Genomic DNA, 27855 nt, shown 5'->3' on the forward strand with positions numbered 1-27855 from the left:
CTCTTTTCCACGTTCACTTTCCACCCGTGAGATCTGAGAAAGGCCAGGACAATGTCCGTGTGAGCCTTTGCTTGAGGAAGGGACGACGCTTGAATCAGAATGTCGTCCAAGTAAGGTACTACAGCAATGCCCCTTGGTCTTAGCACAGCTAGAAGGGACCCTAGTACCTTTGTGAAAATCCTTGGAGCAGTGGCTAATCCGAAAGGAAGCGCCACGAACTGGTAATGTTTGTCCAGGAATGCGAACCTTAGGAACCGATGATGTTCCTTGTGGATAGGAATATGTAGATACGCATCCTTTAAATCCACCGTGGTCATGAATTGACCTTCCTGGATGGAAGGAAGAATAGTTCGAATGGTTTCCATCTTGAACGATGGAACCTTGAGAAACTTGTTTAAGATCTTGAGATCTAAGATTGGTCTGAACGTTCCCTCTTTTTTGGGAACTATGAACAGATTGGAGTAGAACCCCATCCCTTGTTCTCTTAATGGAACAGGATGAATCACTCCCATTTTTAACAGGTCTTCTACACAATGTAAGAATGCCTGTCTTTTATGTGGTCTGAAGACAACTGAGACCTGTGGAACCTCCCCCTTGGGGGAAGTCCCTTGAATTCCAGAAGATAACCTTGGGAGACTATTCCTAGCGCCCAAGGATCCAGAACATCTCTTGCCCAAGCCTGAGCGAAGAGAGAGAGTCTGCCCCCCACCAGATCCGGTCCCGGATCGGGGGCCAACATTTCATGCTGTCTTGGTAGCAGTGGCAGGTTTCTTGGCCTGCTTTCCCTTGTTCCAGCCTTGCATTGGTCTCCAAGCTGGCTTGGCTTGAGAAGTATTACCCTCTTGCTTAGAGGACGTAGCACCTTGGGCTGGTCCGTTTCTACGAAAGGGACGAAAATTAGGTTTATTTTTTGCCTTGAAAGGCCGATCCTGAGGAAGGGCGTGGCCCTTACCCCCAGTGATATCAGAGATAATCTCTTTCAAGTCAGGGCCAAACAGCGTTTTCCCCTAGAAAGGAATGTTAAGTAGCTTGTTCTTGGAAGACGCATCAGCCGACCAAGATTTCAACCAAAGCGCTCTGCGCGCCACAATAGCAAACCCAGAATTCTTAGCCGCTAACCTAGCTAATTGCAAAGTGGCGTCTAGGGTGAAAGAATTAGCCAATTTGAGAGCATTGATTCTGTCCATAATCTCCTCCAAAGGAGGAGAATCACTATCGACCGCTCTTATCAGATCATCGAACCAGAAACATGCGGCTGTAGCGACAGGGACAATGCATGAAATTGGTTGTAGAAGGTAACCTTGCTGAACAAACATCTTTTTAAGCAAACCTTCTAATTTTTTATCCATAGGATCTTTGAAAGCACAACTATCCTCTATGGGTATAGTGGTGCGTTTGTTTAAAGTGGAAACCGCTCCCTCGACCTTGGGGACTGTCTGCCATAAGTCCTTTCTGGGGTCGACCATAGGAAACAATTTTTTAAATATGGGGGGAGGGACGAAAGGAATACCGGGCCTTTCCCATTCTTTATTAACAATGTCCGCCACCCGCTTGGGTATAGGAAAAGCTTCTGGGAGCCCCGGCACCTCTAGGAACTTGTCCATTTTACAAAGTTTCTCTGGGATGACCAACTTGTCACAATCATCCAGAGTGGATAATACCTCCTTAAGCAGAATGCGGAGATGTTCCAACTTAAATTTAAATGCAATCACATCAGGTTCAGCCTGTTGAGAAATGTTCCCTGAATCAGTAATTTCTCCCTCAGACAAAACCTCCCTGGCCCCATCAGACTGGGTTAGGGGCCCTTCAGAAATATTATTATCAGCGTCGTCATGCTCTTCAGTATCTAAAACAGAGCAGCCGCGCTTACGCTGATAAGTGTTCATTTTGGCTAAAATGTTTTTGACAGAATTATCCATTACAGCCGTTAATTGTTGCATAGTAAGGAGTATTGGCGCGCTAGATGTACTAGGGGCCTCCTGAGTGGGCAAGACTCGTGTAGACGAAGGAGGGAATGATGCAGTACCATGCTTACTCCCCTCACTTGAGGAATCATCTTGGGCATCATTATCATTATCACATAAATCACATTTATTTAAATGAATAGGAATTCTGGCTTCCCCACACTCAGAACACAGTCTATCTGGTAGTTCAGACATGTTAAACAGGCATAAACTTGATAACAAAGTACAAAAAACGTTTAAAATAAAACCGTTACTGTCACTTTAAATTTTAAACTGAACACACTTATTACTGCAATTGCGAAAAAACATGAAGGAATTGTTCAAAATTCACCAAATTTTCACCACAGTGTCTTAAAGCCTTAAAAGTATTGCACACCAAATTTGGAAGCTTTAACCCTTAAAATAACGGAACCGGAGCCGTTTTGAACTTTAACCCCTTTACAGTCCCTGGTATCTGCTTTGCTGAGACCCAACCAAGCCCAAAGGGGGAATACGATACCAAATGACGCCTTCAGAAAGTCTTTTCTAAGTATCAGAGCTCCTCTCACATGCGACTGCATGCCATGCCTCTCAAAAACAAGTGCGCCACACCGGCGCGAAAATGAGGCTCTGCTTATGCTTTGGGAAAGCCCCTAAGAATAAGGTGTCTAAAACAGTGCCTGCCGATATTATTATATCAAAATACCCAGATAAAATGATTCCTCAAGGCTAAATATGTGTTAATAATGAATCGATTTAGCCCAGAAAAAGTCTACAGTTTTAATAAGCCCTTGTGAAGCCCTTATTTACGATCGTAATAAACATGGCTTACCGGATCCCATAGGGAAAATGACAGCTTCCAGCATTACATCGTCTTGTTAGAATGTGTCATACCTCAAGCAGCAAGAGACTGCACACTGTTCCCCCAACTGAAGTTAATTGCTCTCAACAGTCCTGTGTGGAACAGCCATGGATTTTAGTGACGGTTGCTAAAATCATTTTCCTCATACAAACAGAAATCTTCATCTCTTTTCTGTTTCTGAGTAAATAGTACATACCAGCACTATTTCAAAATAACAAACTCTTGATTGAATAATAAAAACTACAGTTAAACACTAAAAAACTCTAAGCCATCTCCGTGGAGATGTTGCCTGTACAACGGCAAAGAGAATGACTGGGGTAGGCGGAGCCTAGGAGGGATCATGTGACCAGCTTTGCTGGGCTCTTTGCCATTTCCTGTTGGGGAAGAGAATATCCCACAAGTAAGGATGACGCCGTGGACCGGACACACCTATGTTGGAGAAAGCACATACTCTATGCATCATCCAAACAGTTACATACACAGAGCTCCACAAAACTACATTCACAAACAGTTTCTCACACATTGAGCTCCACAAACAAATAGCTTCTCATAAATAATATTATACATTTCTTGAACACATACAGTAGATCAGGGGTGTCCAACATTTCCACAATAGATTATATTTTTCACTTGCAGGGCTGGTGAAGAACTTTAACAATTTAATTTATCAAAATAAAATGAGATTGAACATTAGCAACAAATTAACTGTCCCAGAAACATATATAATTTTAGTCACACATAGAGGACGGGATTTATCAAAAACAAAGAACAAATAAAACAACCATCTAAAAACAGTCCCATAGTTCAGACACACATAATGTTCAATCTGGGGATGAGCCACTATGATGGGTTGAATAATACTAATATAAATAAACAACTTCTTTGTACTTACAAATAGCTCCATATTGCACTGGACATACCAAGCATCACCCATTTCTTACCAATGCCGATGCAGCCACCAATACCCAGTAACGCCCCTGATTTGTGGTAGAGTGGTAGTGACATGTAGATAATGTCATCAGTGTTGGCACCACACAACTGGTAGAACACGCAACACATAAGAGTTTTTAAGTGGCTGATCTGTGCAGCTTTGGGTAATCCTGAAAAGAAGATGATAAATGATATAAAGAGTAACACTAATAGATTCTTACCTTGCTTTATAATGATATAAAACTTAAAACAAAAATATGATTTAATTAATGAGTAAAGATAGCCTATAATAGCTCACCCACTGAAACACAGATGCCAAAGGCCTTCATTTAATTACACCAGTTTGTGTCACTAAGTAATATCCCAAGGAAAGAAAAAAAACTTGCCGCAACATCGCAACTCGAAAACTGAGTAAATTTGTATCCACCAATTGATACATCAGTGAGTTGCTAATTAAGCTTCATTATACTCAGAGAAGACACATCTATCTCATCAGTGTTCACTTCTTGGGAAGGACAACAGCATCATAAAAACTCCTTCAAACACTTGCAGAACAAACGGGCCATAATAGTGGAAAAATGTAATGTTCTAATTCGTTAGAGCTTAGTATCCCTGCACTACTGTGAGTCTAACCCCTGCAAAGTGAATGCTAGTTCCACATCTGAGTCCTACTAATAGCACTGCTGATTGGATCAGAGGCAGTTTTTATTATCCATTATTAGATTTATTACATTATGTACAATGCTTGGATATCTTTTTGCCACCCTGCCTGGTGAGGTGACACACTTATTTCATTTTGTATTGCCTGTTGGGTATAAATAAAAGTTAAAAACAAAATTATATATATGATAAAAGCGGGTCAGCTCTAAAATAGAGAATCATGACTCTCAATATATTCACGTTGGCAATGCAGTCTTATGTATTCCTCATGGCTGACCAAAAGTATAGGTCTTGAAGTTACTCATTGGAAACCCTACAGCCACCTCCTGCAGACACTGTATATTCTATCTGGTGAGACTTCCATACTTTACCAGGCATGCAAATATTTTACAGTTACAGACATTTACACAGTTTTGCAAACTTCTTTAGGAATTGCTGCATTTTTTATTTTTCTGTGCTGTTAGTGGTTTGATGTGCAATATAGTATATTGGGCACCTCACTCAACTATAGACGTAAAAGGACAGTCTACTTGATTTATAGTTTAAAAAGATATATAATCCCTTTATTACCCATTCCCCAGTTTTGCATAACCAACATGGTTACATTAATATGCGGCTAGATTACGAGTTTTTGTCGGTAAGGTTTGCGGGGCTAACAAGACTTTTTTTCCCACCGCTCCCTTAAGACAACGCTGGTAATTACAGTTTTTTTTAAACCTGGTGTTAGCTGCAAAAAGGTGAGCGTAGAGCACAATTTAGCTCCACATCTCACCTCAATACCACCGTTGCTTAAGTCAGCGGTGATCTGGCTGAACGTGCTTGTGCACGATTTCCCCATAGGAAACAATGGGGCTGAGCTGGCTGAAAAAAAACCTAACACCTGCAAAAAAGCAGCGTCCAGCTCCTAACGCAGCCCCATTGTTTCCTATGGGGAAATTAATTTTATGTCTACACCTAACACCCTAACACCCTAACATGAACCCCAAGTGTAAACACCCCTAATCGTACACTTATTAACCCCTAATCTGCCACCCTCGCTATCGCTGACACCTACATTATATTATTAACCCCTAATCTGCCGCTCCGGACACCGCCGCCACCTACATTATCCCTATGAACCCCTAATCTACTGCCCCCAACATCGTCGACACCTACATTATATTTATTAACCCCTAATCTGCCCCCACCAACGTCGCCGCAACTATATTAAATGTATTAAAAACAAAATGAGGAAGAAGGAGAGCTGAGTCCAGGTGTCAGGAAAAAGTTTTATTGCAAGGTAGGCTTTCTGGATACAAGGTGAACTCCAATCTTACGCGTTTCGCGCATGGGCACATGCGCTTCATCAGAGATATTAGTCTCTGCTGTTCAGGGTCAATATAAAGCGGTGAGTGACCTATCAGGGCAGGTATGGGAATTTCATCATTAAATGTGAAAATTGCCAACAGGTGTATGGTCTGATGGTCACCCACCGCTACATTTGCATCGATCCTGTGCAGCAGAGGACTAGAGAAGAACAGATAAGTAATGATTAAATGGTTTTAAAAATAGAACTTAATTATACATATTATTTCTAACATATATATATATAAATCTCAGTTGGTATAGTACTGAATGATGTCACAACATTGTATACGTATCTAGGTGCCTATTATGTAATTTGCTTTGATTTCAGTTTCTATGTTTTTTACATTTTTTACATCTAAGAATAAGCACATATTTAAGTTAGACAGTTGGCTCGCATTTTGAAGACCCGTAATTTAACAAAGCCCTTTATAGGGAAATTTGAACTTACTTAAGTAATATGTGGCTCAACTGGAACAAAAAATAACAATGGCCCTTCATGGGGCTGACAGTACTGTTCCAAACATCATCATGCATGAAAATGATTAATAATTAATAACATTCTGTAGTCTAATAGCATTTATGGGTAACTTTGATACTGTATGTTTGTAAGTTACTTCTGTGAGGTCCATAAAACAATCTATATTTACTAAGCTATATCCCTTGGGTCCCCTAGTAATAATGGCTCCTAGTTGTGTATTGCAAATAGGAGAAAAAGGACAAACAGTAAATAAAGAATTACTCTAAAAATGGGTATTGTCCATACTAAGAAGGGAAGTTCTATTGGTTGATACTGTAGGGGACTACAGGGGTGTGTTAGCTACCTTACCTGTTGTGAATAACAACACTGGGTAAGGAATAAGGCTATTAGAAAGCATGATAAAAGAATTTTTGTGTGTTTATTCTATACAATAGATTTAGCTAAAGGAAAAATTAATAATTAATATGTTTTTGGGAGAGGGATAAATTCGTGTAGACCTAAGCTGGGAACATCCTGTAATTTTATATGTATGTTTCTTGGTTGTTACTTATAGTTTCATACTTTTCTCTACTATAAAGTTTTTATCCTAAGTCCCTGGCATATAGATTTTGGGATCAAAGGCATCCTGGATGAGTGGAAGAAGGGGTACTATTCATTCAATGTACAGATTGACATCATATCTTTTATTCATGCCTTGTGGTGCCCTAGTTTGAAGCATGAAGATCCAGTATACTTCTCTTTTGGATAGAGTTTTATTCCTATCTCCTCCTAGAGGGTTATTTGTTATATGTTCGATTGCTTTAAATGAAAAATGAGTCAGTTTTTGTGGGTGTGTGTGAAAATGTTTCGCCACTGGTGTTCTAGGGAAATCTTCCTCTATGGATAAGAGGTGTTCCCTTATGCGGTCTTTTAAGGGACGTGTAGTGATACCAACATATTGTTGTTGGCAGTATAAACATGTAATCAAATAAATTATGTATGTTGATGTACAGTCCATCCTAGTAGTGATGGGGTATGTTGTGTTGGTTTGCGACGAGGTAAATGTTAGGTACTTATCGGTATATTTGCAGCTTTTACATGGTATGCGGCCACATCTGTAGTTGCCTTTTGTGGGAGTGAGCCAGTTGGTGGTTAATGGGGTTTTCTCATGAAACTTGTGTGTAATCTTATCTCGTATTGTTGGTGCTTTTTTGGCTACAAATCTAATGCATTTCTGTAATTTATCCCTTAGGATGATGTCACTATTGAGAACAGGGAGATACTTTTTAATAATTCTAGTGATGGTGTAAAACTGATTGCTATAGTTTGTGACAAAACATATGTCTTCTTTTATGTCATTTCTGTTTGATGTACTTTTGGCTGTTTTGCTAATTAGCAATGATGTCCTATCCATTCTCATTACTTGCAATTTAATTTTGAAGAGTAAACTTTTTTTGTAGCCTCTAGCTACTAATCTATTTGTTAGTTCATCTGCTTGTTTGATGTATGCCTGGAGGGAACTACAATTTCTCCGTAGTCTGAGGTATTGGCCCTTAGGGATACCTTTTTGTATGTGTGGGGCATGGCAAGAGTCTGCTCTTAGTATCGTGTTTCTTGCTAGCGGTTTTCTGAATGTGCTAGTAATGATTTCTCCTGTCCTATTGTGTTCTAGTGTAAGATCTAGAAAATTAATAATGTGGTCGTCATTTTGGTGTGTGAATGTCAGATTGAGTATGTTATTGTTAAAATAATTAATAATTTCTTGGATGGTAAGTTCTGTGTTCTTCTTATAGATCAGAATTAGATCATCTATAAATCTACCATACACAACTACCTTGTCCTCAAGGGCCAGTCCACCCCCAAAGAGATAAAGATGTTCAAAATATCCCATATACAAGTTTGCATAAGAGGGGGCAAACTTGGCCCCCATGGCAGTGCCACATTTTTGGAGGTAGTAATGGCCCTCGAAGACAAAGTAGTTGTGTGTAAGGAGAAATTTTGTGAGTTCCACAAGGAATGTAATGAATTCCTCTGGGTAACTGGTGTGTCTCCTTAACATATATGTCAAAGCTGTGAGGCCTTCCTCATGGGGGATGCTCGAATAAAGTGCTGAGACATCTATGGATAACCAAGTATAATTTTCTTGCCATGTGACTGCTTGTATTTGTTGTATTAAATGTGTGCTGTCTCGTATGTACCCTGGCAAGGATTTGACTATGGGTTGTAATATGTTGTCTAGCCAGTTCCCTACTCTTTCGCATAGTGAGCCTCTGCTGGCTACTATAGGTCTGCCAGGTGTGTCAGTGAGGGTCTTATGTATTTTGGGGACTATGCGGAATGTAGGGATGGTAGGGTACTCAACTAGGCAATAAGTGGCTATGTCTTGAGTTAGATGTCCCTCCTCAATTGCAGAATCCAATAAATTGTGGAGTTCTTGTTTGAATTTGTGTGTCGGATTGAAAGTTAGTTTTGAGTATGTCTCCCTATCATTTAATTGTCTGTATACCTCTTTTTTGTAGTCATCAGTGTTGAGGATTACTATTGCCCCTCCCTTATCCGCTGGGGTAACCACTATATCTTTATTGGTACTAAGTGATTTGAGTGCCAATTGTTCACTAGAAGATAGATTGTGTTTGCTTGTCGCGTTGGAGGCGTTCTCTAAGGAGGAGTGTAAACTAGTGAGTTCCAATTCTATAAGATTTTGGAACATCTCTATGGCTTCACTTCTGCTGTGGACTGGGTAAAAGTAAGATTTAGTGTGTGGTAGTGTTTTAAGTGTGGGAACTGTGTCATAAGTGCTGACTTCTCTAAGTGTGAGGGCTTGGAGTGAGGTGAGAGTGTTCAGATCACAGAGATCTCTAAATTGTAAGCCTATAGAGTTAATGTTTGTATGTGCTGTATTTTCTAACTGTACGCTGTTGGCTTGTTCATTGTCAGTGCATGTAATTTGTGAAAAGTGTTTGTATAGTGTGATTTTTCTAACCAAGGCGTTAATGTCCAGAATAGTGCAAAAGAGATCAAAGTTGGTGGACGGGGCAAAAGACAACCCTTTGTTCAGTAGACTGACTTGGGAGCTGTTGAGGGTGATATTAGATAGGTTGATTACTGATCCTACTTCTTTTGTGTGGTCTTTTTTATTCTGCTTGGATAACGTAGTGGTAAATCCTTTTTTGGTGTACTGCTGGTGATCGGTGTTTGTACTAGTGTTGAAAGTTTAATTCTGCCTTCAGAGGTACTATGACTTGTTGTTACTTCATTGGAAGTGTGTGCTTGTGATTCTTCTACTGTCTGTGAACTTTCTGTGTTATCTGTGTCAATGCTTGAGAATGTAACTCGCTTGGCATTCGGTGTGTGGTTAAAATGACCCTTTCTTTTATTTTTATTCTTCCTTTTGTGATTGTATTGTTGTGAATGATCTTTGTGTCTATGTGGTTTGTCTTTCTGCCAGGAATATACGATATCTAATTCGTAATCCTTCAAATCTCTCTGATATTTACTAACTTTTCTTTCTGATAGTGTAGAATCTAACTGTTGCATAGTTGAGTCCAGTTGGGTTTTGTAATCTGTATATTTCTTAGTCTGTTCAAATGGTTTGAGAGACTCTAAGGTCTCTTCTATCTGTGTGAGTAGGGAGTCTCTTTCTTCTTTTTTGTGTTTGAGCAGCTGCTTCATCAAAATGATGGAGCAGTTGGTCAAATTGTTGTTCCACTCATCCATGAAGCCCTGATTGTGACGAGCAAAGGATGGATATTTCTTCATCCTAAGCCCCCTGGGGACTTTCCTTTCGTTGATATAGAGTTCTAAGAACTCTATATCCCACCAAAGGTTGCTTTCTTTGTATTTGATGTTTTCTAAATTAGAGAAAATATTAGTTAGGTCCCTCTCCAATGGTTCATCTGTTCTAGTGGAGTTACCTTTTAAAGCTGTACTCATTATGAGTTTTCTTCGGTCTGTGTCTACTACCCCTGTGAGAGTGTTACTTTCAGCCATAATGGTAAGCTAGTGTGTCTAGTTGCTTGAGTAAGCTTGGTGTACTAATACAAGACAATGTATGTGTAGAAAGCCTTTTATTATTTTTAAGAAACAATAAAGAGGATGTAGATCCTAGATAGGGATCAAGGAAAACCAGTTTCTTAAAATAGATATGGCACGGTGTACTAGAGAAAATGTGTTGTGGGCAGTCTAGGTACTAATATATAAATGCTATTATATGCTTATAGTGTGCTGCAATTGGAAAGGTATATAGTACTGCCTATTCTGGTGTAATACTAAGTTGTTATATCAGTACATCAAGTAAATATATGCAAACAAGCTGTAAATAGCAAATAACAGCTAAACAAAGCTGCACAAATAATTGACAAATTGGCAAGAACCCACCCTAAACGGTCTAAGACTTAGATAGCTAATATTAGTAGTGGGTTAACCTGTAAAATACATTCGACTGTTAGGGCTCCTGCTCAATAGTTGATAAAATTATAATTAGCCAAACTGCTTTGTAATGTAGCATAGGAAGTCAGTGACGATGAAATAGTCCTGATAATATCAGTATATTTAGTAGAGGATGGTTCCTCTTAGATGGAGATACACTGTTCTTAGGTGTTAGTCCATTTGTAGGTTCTGATTCCTGAGTGAAATAGATGTGCAGGCAAAAGCCATATGTTGTGCCTCTTGGATGATATGTATTAAGTAGATAGTTCTTTACAGAGTATCAGTAATTAATCTGAGTCACTGATATCTTGCACTGTATGAATATGTTTGCAAATACAAAGAAGGGTACTCACTGATGACAGTCTCTGTCCTAGGCCGCTGTGTGTATGAGTGATCGATTCTGGTAGGGACCCGATTCTGGAGCCAGGTCGCTGATATAGGTTCGGGGAGACACGGTGTGCCTTCAACCTGAAATAGATTCACCTATATGGTCCCTTGGTGGTCTGCACTCTCTTGGTGTATCCGCTTTGCGCGCCCGTACTCGGCGTCTAAGCGTGTCGGATCTTGATGACCTCACTGTCAAGGGACTCTCCTCTCATTGGTGGTGTGAGCGCGTCGCTCTGATCTTTTGCGGCTCTACGGGTCCCTGTGGGGTTGAAATCCAAACGTCTGTGTGATGGTGGTAAACGGAGCGGAAGAGTGAGTACCCTTTGGAATTTCAAATAGTACGATGTGCCGTTTCAATCATAGGGCTCAGCCGGCGGCGGATCCTCCTACCGCCGATTGCATACAAAATGAGGAAGAAGGAGAGCTGAGTCCAGGTGTCAGGAAAAAGTTTTATTGCAAGGTAGGCTTTCTGGATACAAGGTGAACTCCAATCTTACGCGTTTCGCGCATGGGCACATGCGCTTCATCAGAGATATTAGTCTCTGCTGTTCAGGGTCAATATAAAGCGGTGAGTGACCTATCAGGGCAGGTATGGGAATTTCATCATTAAATGTGAAAATTGCCAACAGGTGTATGGTCTGATGGTCACCCACCGCTACATTTGCATCGATCCTGTGCAGCAGAGGACTAGAGAAGAACAGATAAGTAATGATTAAATGGTTTTAAAAATAGAACTTAATTATACATATTATTTCTAACATATATATATATAAATCTCAGTTGGTATAGTACTGAATGATGTCACAACATTGTATACGTATCTAGGTGCCTATTATGTAATTTGCTTTGATTTCAGTTTCTATTAGGGGTTAAATGTATTAACCCCTAATCTTCTGACCCCAACGTCGCTGCTACTATATTAAATTGATTAACCCCTAAACCTAAGTCTAACCCCCCCTAACTTAAATATAATTTTAATTAAACAAAATAAATTTAACATAATTAAATAAATTAATCCTATTTAAAACTAAATACTTACCGATAAAATAAACCCTAAGCTAGCTACAATATAACTAATAGTATAGGGTAGGGAATTTTATTATTTTGGGGGGCTTTTTTATTTTATTAGGGGGATTAGATTAGGTGTAATTAGTTTAAAATTCTTGTAATTCTTTTTTTTTTTCTGTAATTTAGTGTTTGTTTTTTTCCTAATTTATTTAATTGTATAATTGTAGGTAGTTTAGGTAATTTATTTAATGATAGTGTAGTGTTAGGTGTAATTGTAACTTAGGTTAGGATTTATTTTACAGGTAATTTTGTACTTATTTTAGCTAGGTAGTTATTAAATAGTTAATAACTATTTAATAACTATTGTACCTAGTTAAAATAAATACAAAGTTGCCTGTAAAATAAATATAAATCCTAAGCTAGCTACAATGTAACTATTAGTTATATTGTAGCTACCTTAGGGTTTATTTTATAGGTAAGTATTTAGTTTTTAATAGGATTAATTTATTTAATTATGTTAAATTTATTTTGTTTAATTTAAATTATATTTAAGTTGGGGGGGAGTTAGGGTTAGACTTAGGTTTAGGGGTTAATAAATTTAATATAGTAGCGGCGACGTTGGGGGTGGCAGATTGGGGTTAATAAATGTAAGTAGGTGTTGGCTATGTTAGGGACGGCAGATTAGGGGTTAATAAAATTTAACTAGTGTTTGCGAGGTGGGAGTGCGGCGGTTTAGGGGTTAATATATTTATTAAAGTGGTGGTGATGTCCGATCAGCAGATTAGGGGTTAATATATTTATTAAAGTGTTTCCGATGTGGGGGGGCATCGGTTTAGGGGTTAATAGGTAGTTTATGGGTGTTAGTGTACTTTTAGCACTTTAGTTAAGAGTCTTATGTTCCGGCGTTGCCCATAAAACTCTTAACTACTGACTTTTAAATGCGGTAGGAGTCTTGACAGGAGAGGGTCTATTGCTCACTTCTTCCAAGACGAAAAAGAAAAAATCAGGCGCACAAGGCACGATTCAAGTGTAAAAGTTTTAATAACAAAGTAACACACGCACAGTAATAATTGCACTTACTAGATTAAAAATAAAAGTATGCATATAAACACCACTCCTTGGGTCTGCAGCTCCTGTAACAGTGGCACAGATGGTCTTTCTCCTTACAGCTTTTGTCCAACAGCATCAGGTAAAGGTAATCCGGATCCTTAACCTGAGCGTGTGACCAGCTTCTGTACACAGGTTGTTCCGCTTCCCAGAAAAGAGTGACAGTCTGCAGTGACTGGCCTGACGCGTTTCCCCCGACTTCGGCCGTGCTTTTTCAAAGGCTTAATGTTGTTAAAAATGCGCCCTTTTGTTTTAAAGGCACGGTGACCAATCATAGAAGAGGTGTGAGTTTGATTAGCCAATGCTAAAAAGGGGTGTGTAAACACCATAAAACTGACATCGCTGTTCGTTGGAAATGCTCAGTTGGATTAACAGCTTGTTGCTAATTGCCTAAAAAAGTTGCCACAATAAGTATACATATAACGCTGACAAATTCCATATGTACAAAAACTCTGAAGCATTAAAACCATAAAGGTAATTACGTGCTTCCTAATATGATGTTTTTTTGGGTGGTGTATATTACACTGTAATTCCTACTTACATTGTCAAACATACAAATATACAGATATCAATTGATTATTCGTGATTTGATACAGCGAACCTTTAGGTACAGTTCATATTAATTCTCCATATAACAAAAGTTGAATTTCAAATAATTCATATTGTGTTCACAAAAAGTATCTACTGCAAATAGAAACCTTTTACAAAAACCAGAAAGCATATATATTTTTAAAAAAGTAATGGTTCATGGAAAAAGGTTTTTATGCAATTTTATTAAAGGTAATTTGATGGAGTTTAACTAAATGCCTTTGATATTATAATAAACTATAAATTTATTATGCGTTTCTGTATCAAATCACGAATAATCAATTGATATCTGTATGTTTGTATGTTTGACAATGTAAGTAGGAATTACAGTGTAATATACACCACCCAAAAAAACATCATATTAGGAAGCACGTAATTACCTTTATGGTTTTAATGCTTCAGAGTTTTTGTACATATGGAATTTGTCAGCGTTATATGTATACTTATTGTGGCAACTTTTTTAGGCAATTAGCAACAAGCTGTTAATCCAACTGAGCATTTCCAACGAACAGCGATGTCAGTTTTATGGTGTTTACACACCCCTTTTTAGCATTGGCTAATCAAACTCAAACCTCTTCTATGATTGGTCACCGTGCCTTTAAAACAAAAGGGCGCATTTTTAACAAGATTAAGCCTTTGAAAAAGCCCGGCCGAAGTCGGGGGAAACGCGTCAGGCCAGTCACTGCAGACTGTCACTCTTTTCTGGGAAGCGGAACAACCTGTGTACAGAAGCTGGTCACACGCTCAGGTTAAGGATCCGGATTACCTTTACCTGATGCTGTTGGACAAAAGCTGTAAGGAGAAAGACCATCTGTGCCACTGTTACAGGAGCTGCAGACCCAAGGAGTGGTGTTTATATGCATACTTTTATTTTTAATCTAGTAAGTGCAATTATTACTGTGCGTGTGTTACTTTGTTATTAAAACTTTTACACTTGAATCGTGCCTTGTGCGCCTGTTTTTTTCTTTTTCGTTTTATGTTATCACTTCTGAGTCAAGACCGGTGAATTGCTGGCTGGAACAAGGCTGCACTATAAAGGCACAACAATTGGAATTCAATCCTTTTCACAGAGGAATTGTCTGGAACAGCATTCCAAGGAAAAACTTGCAGAATACCAGCTGCAAAAGTTTGACCTTTAAAACCAATCTACTCCATTACAAGGTACTGTGGTCAAGTCCTTTAATCCCTATTTTGAGACTATATGGACAATTTTTGACAATAGACTGATTCCACTGGGATTGTGTGTGTATATTTATATATATATATATATATATATATATATATATATATATATATATATATATATATATATATATATATACACACATTTTTATCATATATATATATATATATATATATTTTTTTTTATTAGTTTTTAATATCTATAATATTGTGGTTGACATTAGAGCGCAAAAATTTCTTGTTTTAATCACTTCTTCCAAGACTCGTAATACCGGCATTAGGCAAATCCCATTAAAAAGATAGGATACGCATTTGACGTAAGGGATTTGTGGTAGCCTCGACTCGCGGAAGAAAAGTGAGCAGTGAGCCTGTACCTGCCAGACTCGTAATACCAGCGGCCGTTAAAAAGCAGCGTTGGGACCTCTCAACGCTGCTTTTTAAGGCAAACGCCAAACTCGTAATCTAGGCGATACTTTTTACCTCTGTGATTACCTTGTATCTAAGCCTTTGCAGACTAACCCCTTATTTCAGTACTTTTGACAGACTTGCATTTTAGCCAATCAGTGCTCGCTCATAAGTAACTCCACAGGTCTGAGCACAATGTTATCTGCATGGCACAAATTAACTAATGCCCTCTAGCTGTGGAAACCTGTAACATCCATTGTGATAAGAGGCGGCCTTCAAGGGCTTAAAAATTAGCATAAGAGCCTACCTAGGGTTAGCTTTCAACTAAGAATACCAAGAGCAAATTTGATGATAAAAGTGAATTGGAGAGTTGTTTAAAATCGCATGCCCTATTTGAATCATGAAAGTTTTTTGACTAGACTATCCCTTTAATTGTTGCCTACATAGACCAGCCTTACGGAATGTACTATAAAATACTGGCAAATCTGTTGGTTTTTATGCTATACAATACACCAAGGCACAGGCAGTGTCCCTTCCTTTTCCTGTGTGTTCTAAAGAAGAAACTTAATCAAGCTTTGATTCTTTTCCTCTTATTTAACCAACCACATTGTGTGACTTTTACCCAAATTCAATACCTGTTTCCAAAGGTTAACAGATAAAAAACATGCCCATGTCTTCTAACTAAAGAGCTTTGCATTATCTTGTGGATGCAGACCACCTTCCCCATTCAGAAAATTTGCAATGCTGTATTTACAATTTTAGAAAACACTAATTTCTAATGCTTTAACTTCTGCTTAGCTGGAACTCACTAATTTCCTTCACATTTGAAAATCCTTGACAATGCTTCATGTTAGCTTTTGCAGTTTTGGCTGAAAGGCTAACATCTGTACATCATTTTTTTATTATCAGCTGCCTCACTTGTTCCCTACAAACCTTATTGCATGAAAGAAAAAATCTGATGTACTTTAAAGGGACAGTAAACATTTCTGTTGTCTTGCGACAGAATGACATATCAGAAAAGTTTAAACATTTTAAAAACAAAATTTCACCTTGGTTGCTGCAATTGTTTTTCAAAAGCCAAATTCTACCCACCATTTGCCTTATTTGGAAGGAGCCAATTCAGACTTGTTACTGGAGTACACAAGGCTAGCCACGACCATTATATTAGCAAAAACTGCAGTTTGTTTTCTGCTGAAGCTGGTTAGGGACAGATATAAAGAAGGCTTCAGTGTGCATTTCCAGTTCTGAGAATTAGAAAACTCCTTATTAAATGACTTGAAAAGGGGGCAAAATAAATAATGAACGTGTATTGCAAAGTAGTTTTACTGTGCATAATAAAACATTTTATATTACAACCTGTTCCTTTAAAAGGTACAAAGTCATTGACTTAAAGGGCCACTAAACCCAAAATCTTTCTTTCATGATTCAGATAGAGAATAGAAATTTAAACAACATTACAATTTACTTCCATTATTTATTTTGCTTCATTTTTTCAATTTTTTTAGTTGAAGAAAAAGCAATGCACATGGTGAGCCAATCACACGAGGCTTCTATGTGCAGCAACCAATCAGCAGCTAGTGAGCATATCTAGATATTTTTTTCATCAAAGAATATCAAGAGAATAAAACAAATTAGATAATATAAGTAAATTAGAAAGATGTTTAAAATTGCATTCTCTTTCTAAATCATAACAGAAAAAATGTGGGTGGCATGTCCCTTTAAAGGGCCACTGTAAGTAAATATTTTCTATGCCTGTTACGAACTAACTACCCCAAATACGCTTTTTATCAATAGCATTTCATTAACATATCCCTACTGTATATCAGAAATCTTGTCTGCAAATGTAATTGTTTTCCAAACCCACTCCATGGGTATCCTTTGCTCTGTACCAATCCGTTTACAATACCTAGGTTTCAAAATGGCGCTTTAAACACAAAGTTATTGGTTTAAGTATTTTGAACACTCAGTGCTGAAAATAGTGGGCAGGATAACGTGACATCATCGGCGAATAAAAGATATAACTTTTAGAACGTTATGAAACTTAGTTTTGGAGAAAATATAGGTCAGTAGGTTTTAATTAATGTTTATTAACTTTAATATGTTAGTTGTTTAGCTTAAAAATTATAACAGAAAGTAATCCTTTAATGTCAATATTCTGGGTTGTGTGGCTTGTGGTGACTTAATTCTTACATCTCCCTTGCACACATGGCTAGTTTTGCCATACGGCTTCCATGTGTATATAAATGTGTAGGCCACATATTTATGCCAGGACAGATGTGACCCTTCACTCACTATTAAGCTGTGATACTACTATAAATGCAGCTCTTAATTTTCAAATTGGTGACTTACGATCAATTTAATTGTTTTACTCTTTAGTTTTTTAGTCTTTGCCCTGACCCCGAAAATGTATCCTGATTTGACATTTTGTTTATCCACAGACACCACTGGCACATTGCCCAGTACAAATCTGATAGCAAAATCAAAGCAAATAACGGAGCTGCAAGTAATACTTCTAGTCCTGAAAAATGTGCTCATCTCCTGACACGTATTAATCAGTTACAGACCTCTGCTATATCTGCTTCTGATCCAGTGGATGCGGATTTAAAGGGATATGAAACAAAAAAAAATTATTTAATGATTCAGATAGAGCAGGCAATTTTAAGCATCTTTCCAATTTACTCTGATTAACAAATTTTCTTTGTTCTCTTGATATCTTTATTTATAAAGCAGGAATGGAAGCTTAGGAGCCGGCCCATTTTAGGTTCAGCACCTGGGTAGCGCTTGCTGGCTGGTGGCTAAATGTAGCCATCAATCAAGAAACGCTACCGGGGGTGCTGAACCAAAATGGGCCAGCATTTAAGCTTACATTCCTGCTTTTTCAAATAAAAATACTAAGAAAAATTGATAATAGGAGTAAATTGGAAAGTTTCTTAAAATTGCATGCTCTGATTCATGAAAGAAAAATGTTGGGTTTCATATCCCTTTAAGCCTAGAGTTTTGGTGGCAGAAAGTTGTAATGCCCTGCCTGTATTTACACACCAGGTACCTCTACCTGACAGGCTTTCTGGTGATCATTCTCAGTTCCAAAAGTTCATAATAACCTGAAAAATAATGATCATCTTAAAGCCCATAACATATCTCAAATGGAAGTATTTTGTTTTTGGACTCCTCTTCTTGAAACTAATAGCCCTATTCTTAAGCTCTAAAATGATCATAATTTGTAGGTGTATAAATTATGATACCATCTAGCTTTGTCTTCCAAATCCACTCTTCTGAATGTGCATCACAGTAGGCAGATCAGTAGAATATTACAAGGCTCAACAAACCCAGGAGCCAGGAAGCCATTGGCTTTTAAAAATTAAGACCTGGCACCCTGGTTTAGAGCCACCAAAACACCCATTGGTGACCCCAATTTCCCCTTTCCAGTAACTAAAAGTTAGCTTAGAGCGGCTGGATCCTCCAGAGGCCTTGCAGCAGTGAAATACAAATCCAGCTTTGGCTAAGCCTTCTAATACCTCATTCTGAGTCCCTTTACCAATGTTGTAACACAGGGGATTTGGGGGAAAGGAGCCTGAGCTGTCAGTAACATGGTGAACAGTTTGGGGTCAAGCGGGTGTCCCCAGAAAACAACACACAGTGGCTAGATTACAAGTGGTGCGCTACTGTTAGCGTGAGTCTCGATAAGCAATATTGCGACCATGCTAACGTGCGCATTTGTGAAGTAAAAGAAAAATGCGTTGGCTTGATCGCAAACAAATGTAGACTGTGTCAGATTTGTGTGAATAGAGACCTAGCGTAAAGTGTAAGAATTTTAAATAAATAAAAATAAATGTGTACCAAACACAACAAATACATTAAAATAAAGTGTCACGTTCATATATACACTACCTGATAAAAATGATTCATACTGTATAAATATTAATAAAAATTTTAAAATAAAAAGGGTTAAAAAGGTATATAGTCAATGGTAAGGTATATAAATGGAAAGGGCTATATATACACAAGGTTCCAGAAGGAATGGTTGTAAATCGAAACCATTTTAAATTGAAACCCAGTTTATAATGTAAGTCGATGGGAAGTGAGGGAGTTAGGTTCTAGGCCCCTCTCAAAATTGTCATAAGTAACACCTAATACATTATTTTAAAGCTTTGAAATGAAGACGTAAATGCTAAACAGCATTATAAACTTAATAAAATAATCAAACAACACAGAATATATAATTAAACTAAGTTAAATGAACAAAAAGATTTGCTAAACAGCATTATAAACTTAATAAAATAATCACACAACACAGACTTCACTTGCATTTTTCTGCAAACAGTTATTTCTATGCATTCCAATCTGGACTGATTTATAGACAGGAAGAACTTGTTCCTTTGAAATCTGCACGATAGCTCAGGTCTGAATGAACTAATTAATTTCAGCTTGCTTGGCTTTGCTGCAACACAACGGACAGCTCCACCTACTGGCTATTTTAATCAATGCACTGCTTCTCAATGCTTTTCAATAGCAGTCACATGACTGGAAAAAAAGGTTGTTATTCTGAAATGGTGCAAATTGAACCGTTGTAAACCAAGGGCCACCTGTATATGGAATGTAAAAAATGAATAATTACCTTTGGGTTTAGTGCTGTAGGTCTAACGGGGTATCAGATTAGTGTGCAAGTGACAAGTGTTAGTTTTTTTTAAAAGCACACTCCATTGAAGTCTATGTGGAGAAGAAGATAACGCGGTTACGATATCTAAAGTTAGCTCGCATCAGGTTTCACTCGGGCTCAAACATTTTACTTTTAACAAGTGTTAAATAGAGTGCTAATTGTAATCTAACCCAGTGTGTTTTTATATATATATCCTCTAAGGGCACATTTTGTTAGCGGCCCAGCAGTGAAAAAGTTAATTAGGGCAGTTAATTAGGGAACGGCACACAAAACTACTGTGCAAAAGTTTTAGGAAGGTGTGAAAAAATTCTGTAAATAAGAATGGCTTTAAAAATATAAATGTTAATAGTTTATTTTATTTTTTTATCAATTAACAAAATACAAGGGAAGTGAACAGAAGAAAAGTATAAATCAAATTAATATTTGGTGTGACCACCCTTTGCTTTCAAAACAGCATCAATTTTTCTAGGTAAACTATTTTGTTTAAGGAACTTGGCAGGTAGGTTGTTCCAAACAACTTGGAAAACTAAACACAGTTCTTCTGTGCATTAAGGCAGCCAAACTTGCAAGCAACCTCCACCATGCTTCACTCATTCTTGTACTACTCTCCAGCCCTTCGGCAAACAAATTTCCTTTCCTTTCTGCACTCTAGTTCCTGTTTTTTTGTGCACAGTTGCGTCACTTGCCCTGGTTTCCACATTGGAAAATGGAGTTTTGGGGCCGCAAGTCTTCCATGAAAACCACTTCTCACCAGACTTCTCTGGACAGTAGATGGGTGTACCAGGGTCCCATTCATTCTGCCATTTCTGAGCTGATTGTACTGCTAGACATCTTCCAATTGTGTAGGGAAGTAAGCAATGTCTTCCATTTGGTGCACTAAGTTTCCTTAGCCAACCACGGTGCTACAGTCCTCAAAGTGCCTGTTTCTTTGTGCTTCTTCAGAAGAGCTTGGACAGCACATCTGGAAATGTCTGCCTGGGAGAGACCTTACTGATGCAGTATAACTACCTTGTGACTTATAGATGTGCTCAGTCTTGCCATGGTGTATGACTTTTGACATTAAACGGTCTTCAGCAATTTTACCTTGTTAGCAGAGTTTGGCTGTTCCTCACTCCTACACAGATTTTTTTTAAATATGCACCAGACTTTATGCCTACAAAATCCCTGACTTTGCACAAGAGTACCTAGAAGAACTGATGCTGTTTTAAAGGAAACTATTGATTTGATCTAGATTTTTATTATGTTCACTCAATTTGCATTTTTGTTGATTGATAAGGGGTAAAGGAACTACTTGTAAACAATGTAATACACATCAGCAGGTAAAATGGATCATTGGGAACAATTTAAATGGTAGAATTGTTTTGGGTGAACTGTCCCTTTAACTAGCACCCAATGATGAGCCGTTTAACTTTAAATGGTACAGAAAGGAACTCAAAGCCTAAAATCTGACTTTTTTATGTTTGTAAAAGGATCTTCTCCATGTGAAGAACATTGGAATGTGAAATATTCTTTTACAGATTTTCATCTACTTGACTATAAAGGGCTCCAATGCACTTTTGTCTACATATGTGTATATGTATATATATATATATATATATATATATATATATATATATATATATATATATATATATATATATACACACACATATACATACACACATAATTAGACCGGTATATGTATGTATGTTATAGCTCTATGTTAAAGCCCTTTGCCTGCTTTTTTTTCTAATACCTGAAATCTTATATCTTTCTTGTGCAATTTTTTTGTTATAATATTGCAAAGTATTAACTCCTTAACGACCAAAGACGTGCCTGGCATGTTCCTCTGAGGTTTCAAGTGCTGGAAGTGATTGTGATCACTTCTAGACGCTTTCAGGGTATTGCAGCGATGCCTCAATATTGAGCCATCGTGCAGAACCCTTTTTTAAAGGACCAGTCAACACAGTAGATTTGCATAATCGACAAATGCAAGATAACAAGACAATGCAATAGCACTTAGTCTGAACTTCAGTTGAGTAGTAGATTTTTTTCTGACAATTTTAAAAGTTATGTCTTTTTCCACTCCCCCTGTACCATGTGACAGCCATCAGCCAATCACAAATGCATACACACTTATTCTTGCACATGCTCAGTAGGAGCTGGTGACTCAAAAAGTTTAAATATAAAAAGAATGTGCACATTTAGTTAATGGAAGTAAATTGGAAAGTTGTTTAAAATAGCATGCTCTATCTGAATAATAAAATTAATTTTGATTGAGTGTCCCTTTAAGCAAAAAGATGCAGAGAAGGCCACTCTGTGGCCCTCTCTGCATCAGTCAGCGATGGTGCCAATAGTTGGTGGTATGGGAGGGATACGAGGGAGGAGGGTGGGAGGCCCATTGCTGGATCAGAGTTCCAGTTCTGGGAGTGCACGGCAGAGGGCGGGAGTGCGCCTTAAGGGTATGTGACGGAGGGAGAGGGAGGGGGGAATAAGTGTTGGGGAAAGGGATCTGGAAGGGAGTAGGGTATTGAGTGGGGGGCAGCTACACTACAGAAAAAAATTGGGTTATAAACCCCCCAAAAGCCTAAAATTTTGCAAACTGTGTACTGGCAGACAGCTGCAAGTAGCCAAGATGGCGGCAAATAGGGGGGAGGGTTAGAGAGCTGTTTGGGGGGGGGGGATCCTACACTGCAGAATATATATTAAAAAAATAAAAAAAAATGATATAAAAAAATAAAAAGCCTTTTATTTTAGTACTGGCAGACTTTCTGCAAGTACTTAAAGTGAATGTAAAGTTAACGTAATGCGTTAAAGTAAAACGATAGAAGTATCAAAATGAATGAGAGTTTCATTCATGAAATCTTTACTATATACTTATCTTCAGAGATATTTCAATAGAAACGCTCTACGGATAAGAACTGAAGTTCTGGTTGCCATATTCAACAATTGATTGACAGATTACTCATCTGCAATTAACTAATCGTAGTTTAGCCCCTTTACACAAACGTCACTGCCCGGGGGGAAAACAACGATTAGTTGATTGCAGATGAGTAATCTGTCAATCAATTGTTGAAGATGGCGACCGGAACTTCAGTTCTTATCCGTAGAGCGTTTCTATTGAAATATCTCTGAAGATAAGTACATAGTAAAGATTTTGTGAATGATACTCTCATTCATTTTGTAACTTCTATCGTTTGACTTTACTGAATTACGTTAAATTTACATTCACTTTAAGATGGCGGTGACAATTGTGGGGTGGGGGAGGAAAGAGAGCTGTTTGAGAGGGGTCAGGGAGGGAGCAGGGGTGGGATGTGTCAGGTGGGAGGCTGATCTTTACACTAAAGCTAAAATGAACCCTACAAGCTACCTAATTAACCCCTTCACTGCTGGGCATAATACAAGTGTGGTGCACAGTGGCATTTAGCACCCTTCTAATTACCAAAAAGCAATGCCAAAGCCATATATGTCTGCTATTGTTGAACAAAGGGGATCACAGAGAAGCATTTACAACCCTTTGTGCCATAATTGCACAAGCTGATTGTAAATAATTTCAGTGAAAAACCTAAAGTTTGTGAAAAAGTGAACGATTTTTTTTTATTTGATCACATTTGGCAGTGAAATGGTGGCCTGAAATATACCAAAATGGGCCTAGATCAATACTTTGGGTTGTCTACTATATATATATATATATATATATATATATATATATATATATATATATATATATATATATATATATATATATATATATATATATATATATATATACACACACACATACATACATACATACATACACACATGTGAACGGTTATTTGATTTCTGACAGATATCAGTGTTACAATGTAACTATCGCTAATTTTGGACAAAAAAAATGGTTTGGAAATTAAAGTTTTTGTACTTATTGCCCTATAACTTGCAAAAAAAGCAAAGAACATGTAAACATTGGGTATTTCTAAACTCAGGACAAAATTTAGAAGCTATTTAGCATGGGTGTTTTTTGGTGGTTGTAGATGTGTAACAGATTTTGGCGGTCAAAGTTAGAAAAAGTGTTTTTTTCATCATTTTATAAAAAAGATTATAGTAAATTGCAAGATATGCTGAAAATAATGGTATCTTTAGAAAGTCCATTTAATGGCAAGAAAAATTGTATATAAATATGTGTGGGTACAGTAAATGAGTAAGAAGAAAATTACAGCTAAACACAGCAGAGATGTAAAAATAGCCCTGGTCCTTAACGGTAAGAAAATTGAAAAATGGTCTGGTCACTAAGGGGTTAAACTGGCCCCGTCCCCCTACTTCATAATTCCACCAGGCTGGCAACATTTTGCTGTGAAGAACACTGAATTGCGAGTCCTGTTTTGCTGGGGGCACACAGATTGGCCAAGCATAATTTGGTTGGACCCCTGGCATCAGTAAGCCCCCCATGTAGCAACGCCACTACTGATTACAGGGCCTGTAATAACTTTTTTAAATGTCTCTTTAAATGGTTACAGACCTATGTTATAGATGCAGAACAGTTACGGTTGCAGTGAATCCCAATGTATTTGTATCTTTACCCAGCAGATGCACAGTAATGCACAGTAACTCCTTTGCAGTGAGTTGTCTTTTACCTGTGGTCCCAGAGGTGAATATGCAAATAGCTGGGCTCCTTGGGTCTTTCACTACCCCTAGGTGAGCTGCTGGAGGGTCATCTGAAGCCACGTCTATTAGTTCTTGCAAGTTAATAACATTGGGAGGGTAGTTGCCAGTGCCCATAACCCACACAACTATCCCCATCTCTTGCAGTTCTGAAATAATCTCTCCAATAGCTTCAAACAGATCTGAAAAGCAAGACATTCCATCAACTAGCAAATGAACACAATACCAACTTACAGACAAGTCCTCTAAAATCCATCCTTATGTGATACTGCAAAACTTCCAGGTCCTAAAACGCTTTACTCAAGATGGTGACTCCCCTTGATAGAAATCATTCTTTATACCTTCTCATCGAATAATCCTATTCATCAATAGACCATGCTAACAGATTATTTCTTCGGCTGGTATATGATAGTACAGTACATATATAAAAGCACATAAGGGACATTGTATCCCAATTGAAATGCATATAATGTATGTGAGTTCTAAGTAGATGCATGTTTGGCTTTTTTATTTATTTATGTGTGGAAGTATGTAACAGTACGAGCATGCACATATATGTATTTTATTACAAATATCCAAAAAATGTCAGTTTTACATAATAACTAGTAATGGGATGAATTTCTGCACATTTTCCCAAGCCCCTAGACTGAATGGGGAGACATGCTCTGACTGCTTTTTTGTCACAAAGGGAAGAGACTGATGTGTGGCTGTGCTTGTGTACCACATAAGTTACCATGCTTTCATCTCTGTTCCTCACCCATGGCTATGAGCACAATGGGCATGGTTCCATTCACTCTAATGGTTTTACTAATATGGCCTCTGACTGGTTGCATTTTCCCCAGCCTTTAAAAAATGTTCAGGGCCTGCAGGCTGGGAATAAGCTGCAGATATATGTTTTGATTTAAAGGAATGTAAAAGTGAAGAAATAAAGTTAAAACAATTAACAGCAATGTACATTTACAGTAATTTGTAATCTTTCCTTATTTTTTAAAGCTCTTAAATTAGTGCAGCCTCTGGCATTTTTCACTGCTTTAAAAAGCATGTGCCCCAGAAAATTTTGTTCCATCATGGATTTGGATTAGCTTCATGTTATGAACATTTTAGGGGAATGTGCAAAAGGAAACAGATAGTTTATGTTTTAATTATGGAAATATATTGCACTTATTTGCAAAAACAAAAAACATGCGCAAACAAGTCATTAGAAACTTAGTCATAAAATGTCTGTGCACAAAAAAAAAAAAAAGAAAAAAAATGCAATACACTTTCATGATTTATATTAACAGATTTCATGTAATTTAATTGTAAAAAAAGTTTTTTTTTATCCAGTTGTCTAATTATAAAAATAATATAGTGATAAGGGATTACTATAGTAGCTGTTTGGAATAGGGCCTTAATTCCTCAGTATTAGATCAATTTTGTCCTGCATCATTGTTGTATTTTTATCTTTTGTATTCATGGACAGTGCAGCGGAAGTTGTTGGTGCTTTATAAATAAAATATAATAATAATAATATCTCTAGAAGAGATGAAGCTATTAATAAGGTATACCCCTGAACTGTAAAGCAATACCACATTTTGCTAACCAAGCAACATTTTATATGCTTTAAAAACATTTTTGCCAAGTGATTTTTATGTGCCAATACCATCCATATTTAATAAACAAATAGTATATTAATTAATCAGCTCCATCACCCACAATTGCACCACCTATTCTGCTAGGCTAAGACTCTTTGCGCTGCTCCAGGCTGGCAATGAAAAGACAATATGTTGCCCCTTTTATACCACCAGACAGTACTTGTAGCTGTCAGCCATCCTATGCGTACGTGTGGCATCTCCTGCAGCATATTAGTTATTGTCACACATAATGAGGAGATTGCCATTGACAATACTTTAGCTAGAAGTTTAATAACCACGCCCCCAACGTCACATACATTGGTACGGTCCACGCGATTTGATTGTTACCTGGGCTGGTGATGACCCCCTGGGCCCCGCAGGACTTCAGACAATGCTTCAGGGCTCCTTTCCTCACGTTGGTGTTGAGGAATGCCACTACCATCCCTAGCTGAGCCAGGCCGAACCAAGCAGCTAGGAAGCGGGGCTCGTTTCCTAGCAGCAGTGCTACTGTGGCTCCTCCACCCAGCCCCGCCGGATGTCCGTGCAATGCATTGGCAACTTTATTACTCATGTGGGCCAACTCACGGTAAGTGAGGTTCCGATCTCTGCACCTTAAGAAAGTTTTGTCAGGATGTTTCCGAACCTGGGCCTGGAAAAGCATCGGTAGAGAGAAAGCCCCCTGCTCCATCCAGCGACCGAATGACATTTTAATCTTTCTGACCCGAAACAGGAACCGCGCATCTTGTAACAGCAAGGAGCAGAGCGCTCGCCCTCTGGGGAGAAACAGGAGGAGGACGGCAGCCAGGAGAGCTGAGACAACCGCCAACAGCACCGACATACCGGGAGAAGCAGGAACTCGTTTAATCGTGAATTAGTAGAGACCAGGGAGCTGCCTGTTATTTCTTTTCGGGGGGAGGAGAGGGAGGAGGCTGAGAATCTGAGGTTGTGGGTGGGAGGCTGTAAACGTGTAAAGTGGGTGGTTTGTATGCTTTGATCCCGAGATTTAGAGGTGGAGGCTGGGGAAAGGGTTACCCAAGAGTGTGGAGAATGTCTGGAAAAATGTGTATGAAGGTGAAACTGCTGAGGGTCAGAGCTAAAGCAGGTTTGGGCAGACAGATTATATAAAGTTGCTCAGCAGGTTTAAGGCAGATGAGATCTTAAACAAGAGAGGCTGAAGAGAGTTGCAACAAGAAAGTTCTTAGGAGGACAAGTTGGTGTTACATATAGGAAAAAATACAAAGTGTAGGGAAAATGTAGATTATAGCACCAGTGGGAGTTCTAACAAAGGGGAGAATAGATGTTGCAGATGTATAGACGAGAGTTGCCAGAAGAGGGATGACTTTTTGGAGAGCTATGGACATAATAATAATTGTGCAGGAGGATGGCTAAAAAAATAGAAGAGACTAAATATAGTAGGGAGTTGTTTACAAAGTAAAAATGATATATATATATATATATATATATATATATATACAGGGGTCAAGTTCTGCGGGAATGCATGGGAACGGAGTTCCTGTACTATTTTTGCAGGTGGAACACAGTTCCCATTGGACAGAGAACCGAAACACTTCAGTAAACACTGCTGCTTCTGGTGGGAGGAGCTGGAGCACAGTCTGGTTAGAGGGATAGTGAGATCCTCTAGTAATGGGCATTAACAC

At 38.1% G+C, this 27855-nt stretch overlaps 1 protein-coding gene across 1 annotated transcript in view; it reads right to left on the minus strand.

Annotated features, from left to right (window-relative positions):
* Nucleotides 1-27602, minus strand: part of SLC27A3 (solute carrier family 27 member 3) — a 79481-nt gene extending 51879 nt beyond the window's left edge. Inside the window, exons 1-3 of the mRNA XM_053704212.1 lie at nucleotides 26546-27602; nucleotides 24557-24766; nucleotides 3747-3905 (exon numbers count right to left, since the gene is read on the minus strand). Coding sequence (XP_053560187.1) covers nucleotides 3747-3905; nucleotides 24557-24766; nucleotides 26546-27035 — 859 coding nt within the window. The 5' untranslated portion in view covers nucleotides 27036-27602. The remainder of the gene's footprint in view (nucleotides 1-3746; nucleotides 3906-24556; nucleotides 24767-26545) is intronic.
* Nucleotides 27603-27855: the final 253 nt, after the last annotated feature.

The sequence above is a fragment of the Bombina bombina genome, chromosome 1 (assembly GCF_027579735.1).
Source record: "Bombina bombina isolate aBomBom1 chromosome 1, aBomBom1.pri, whole genome shotgun sequence".
Lineage (NCBI taxonomy): Eukaryota > Metazoa > Chordata > Amphibia > Anura > Bombinatoridae > Bombina > Bombina bombina.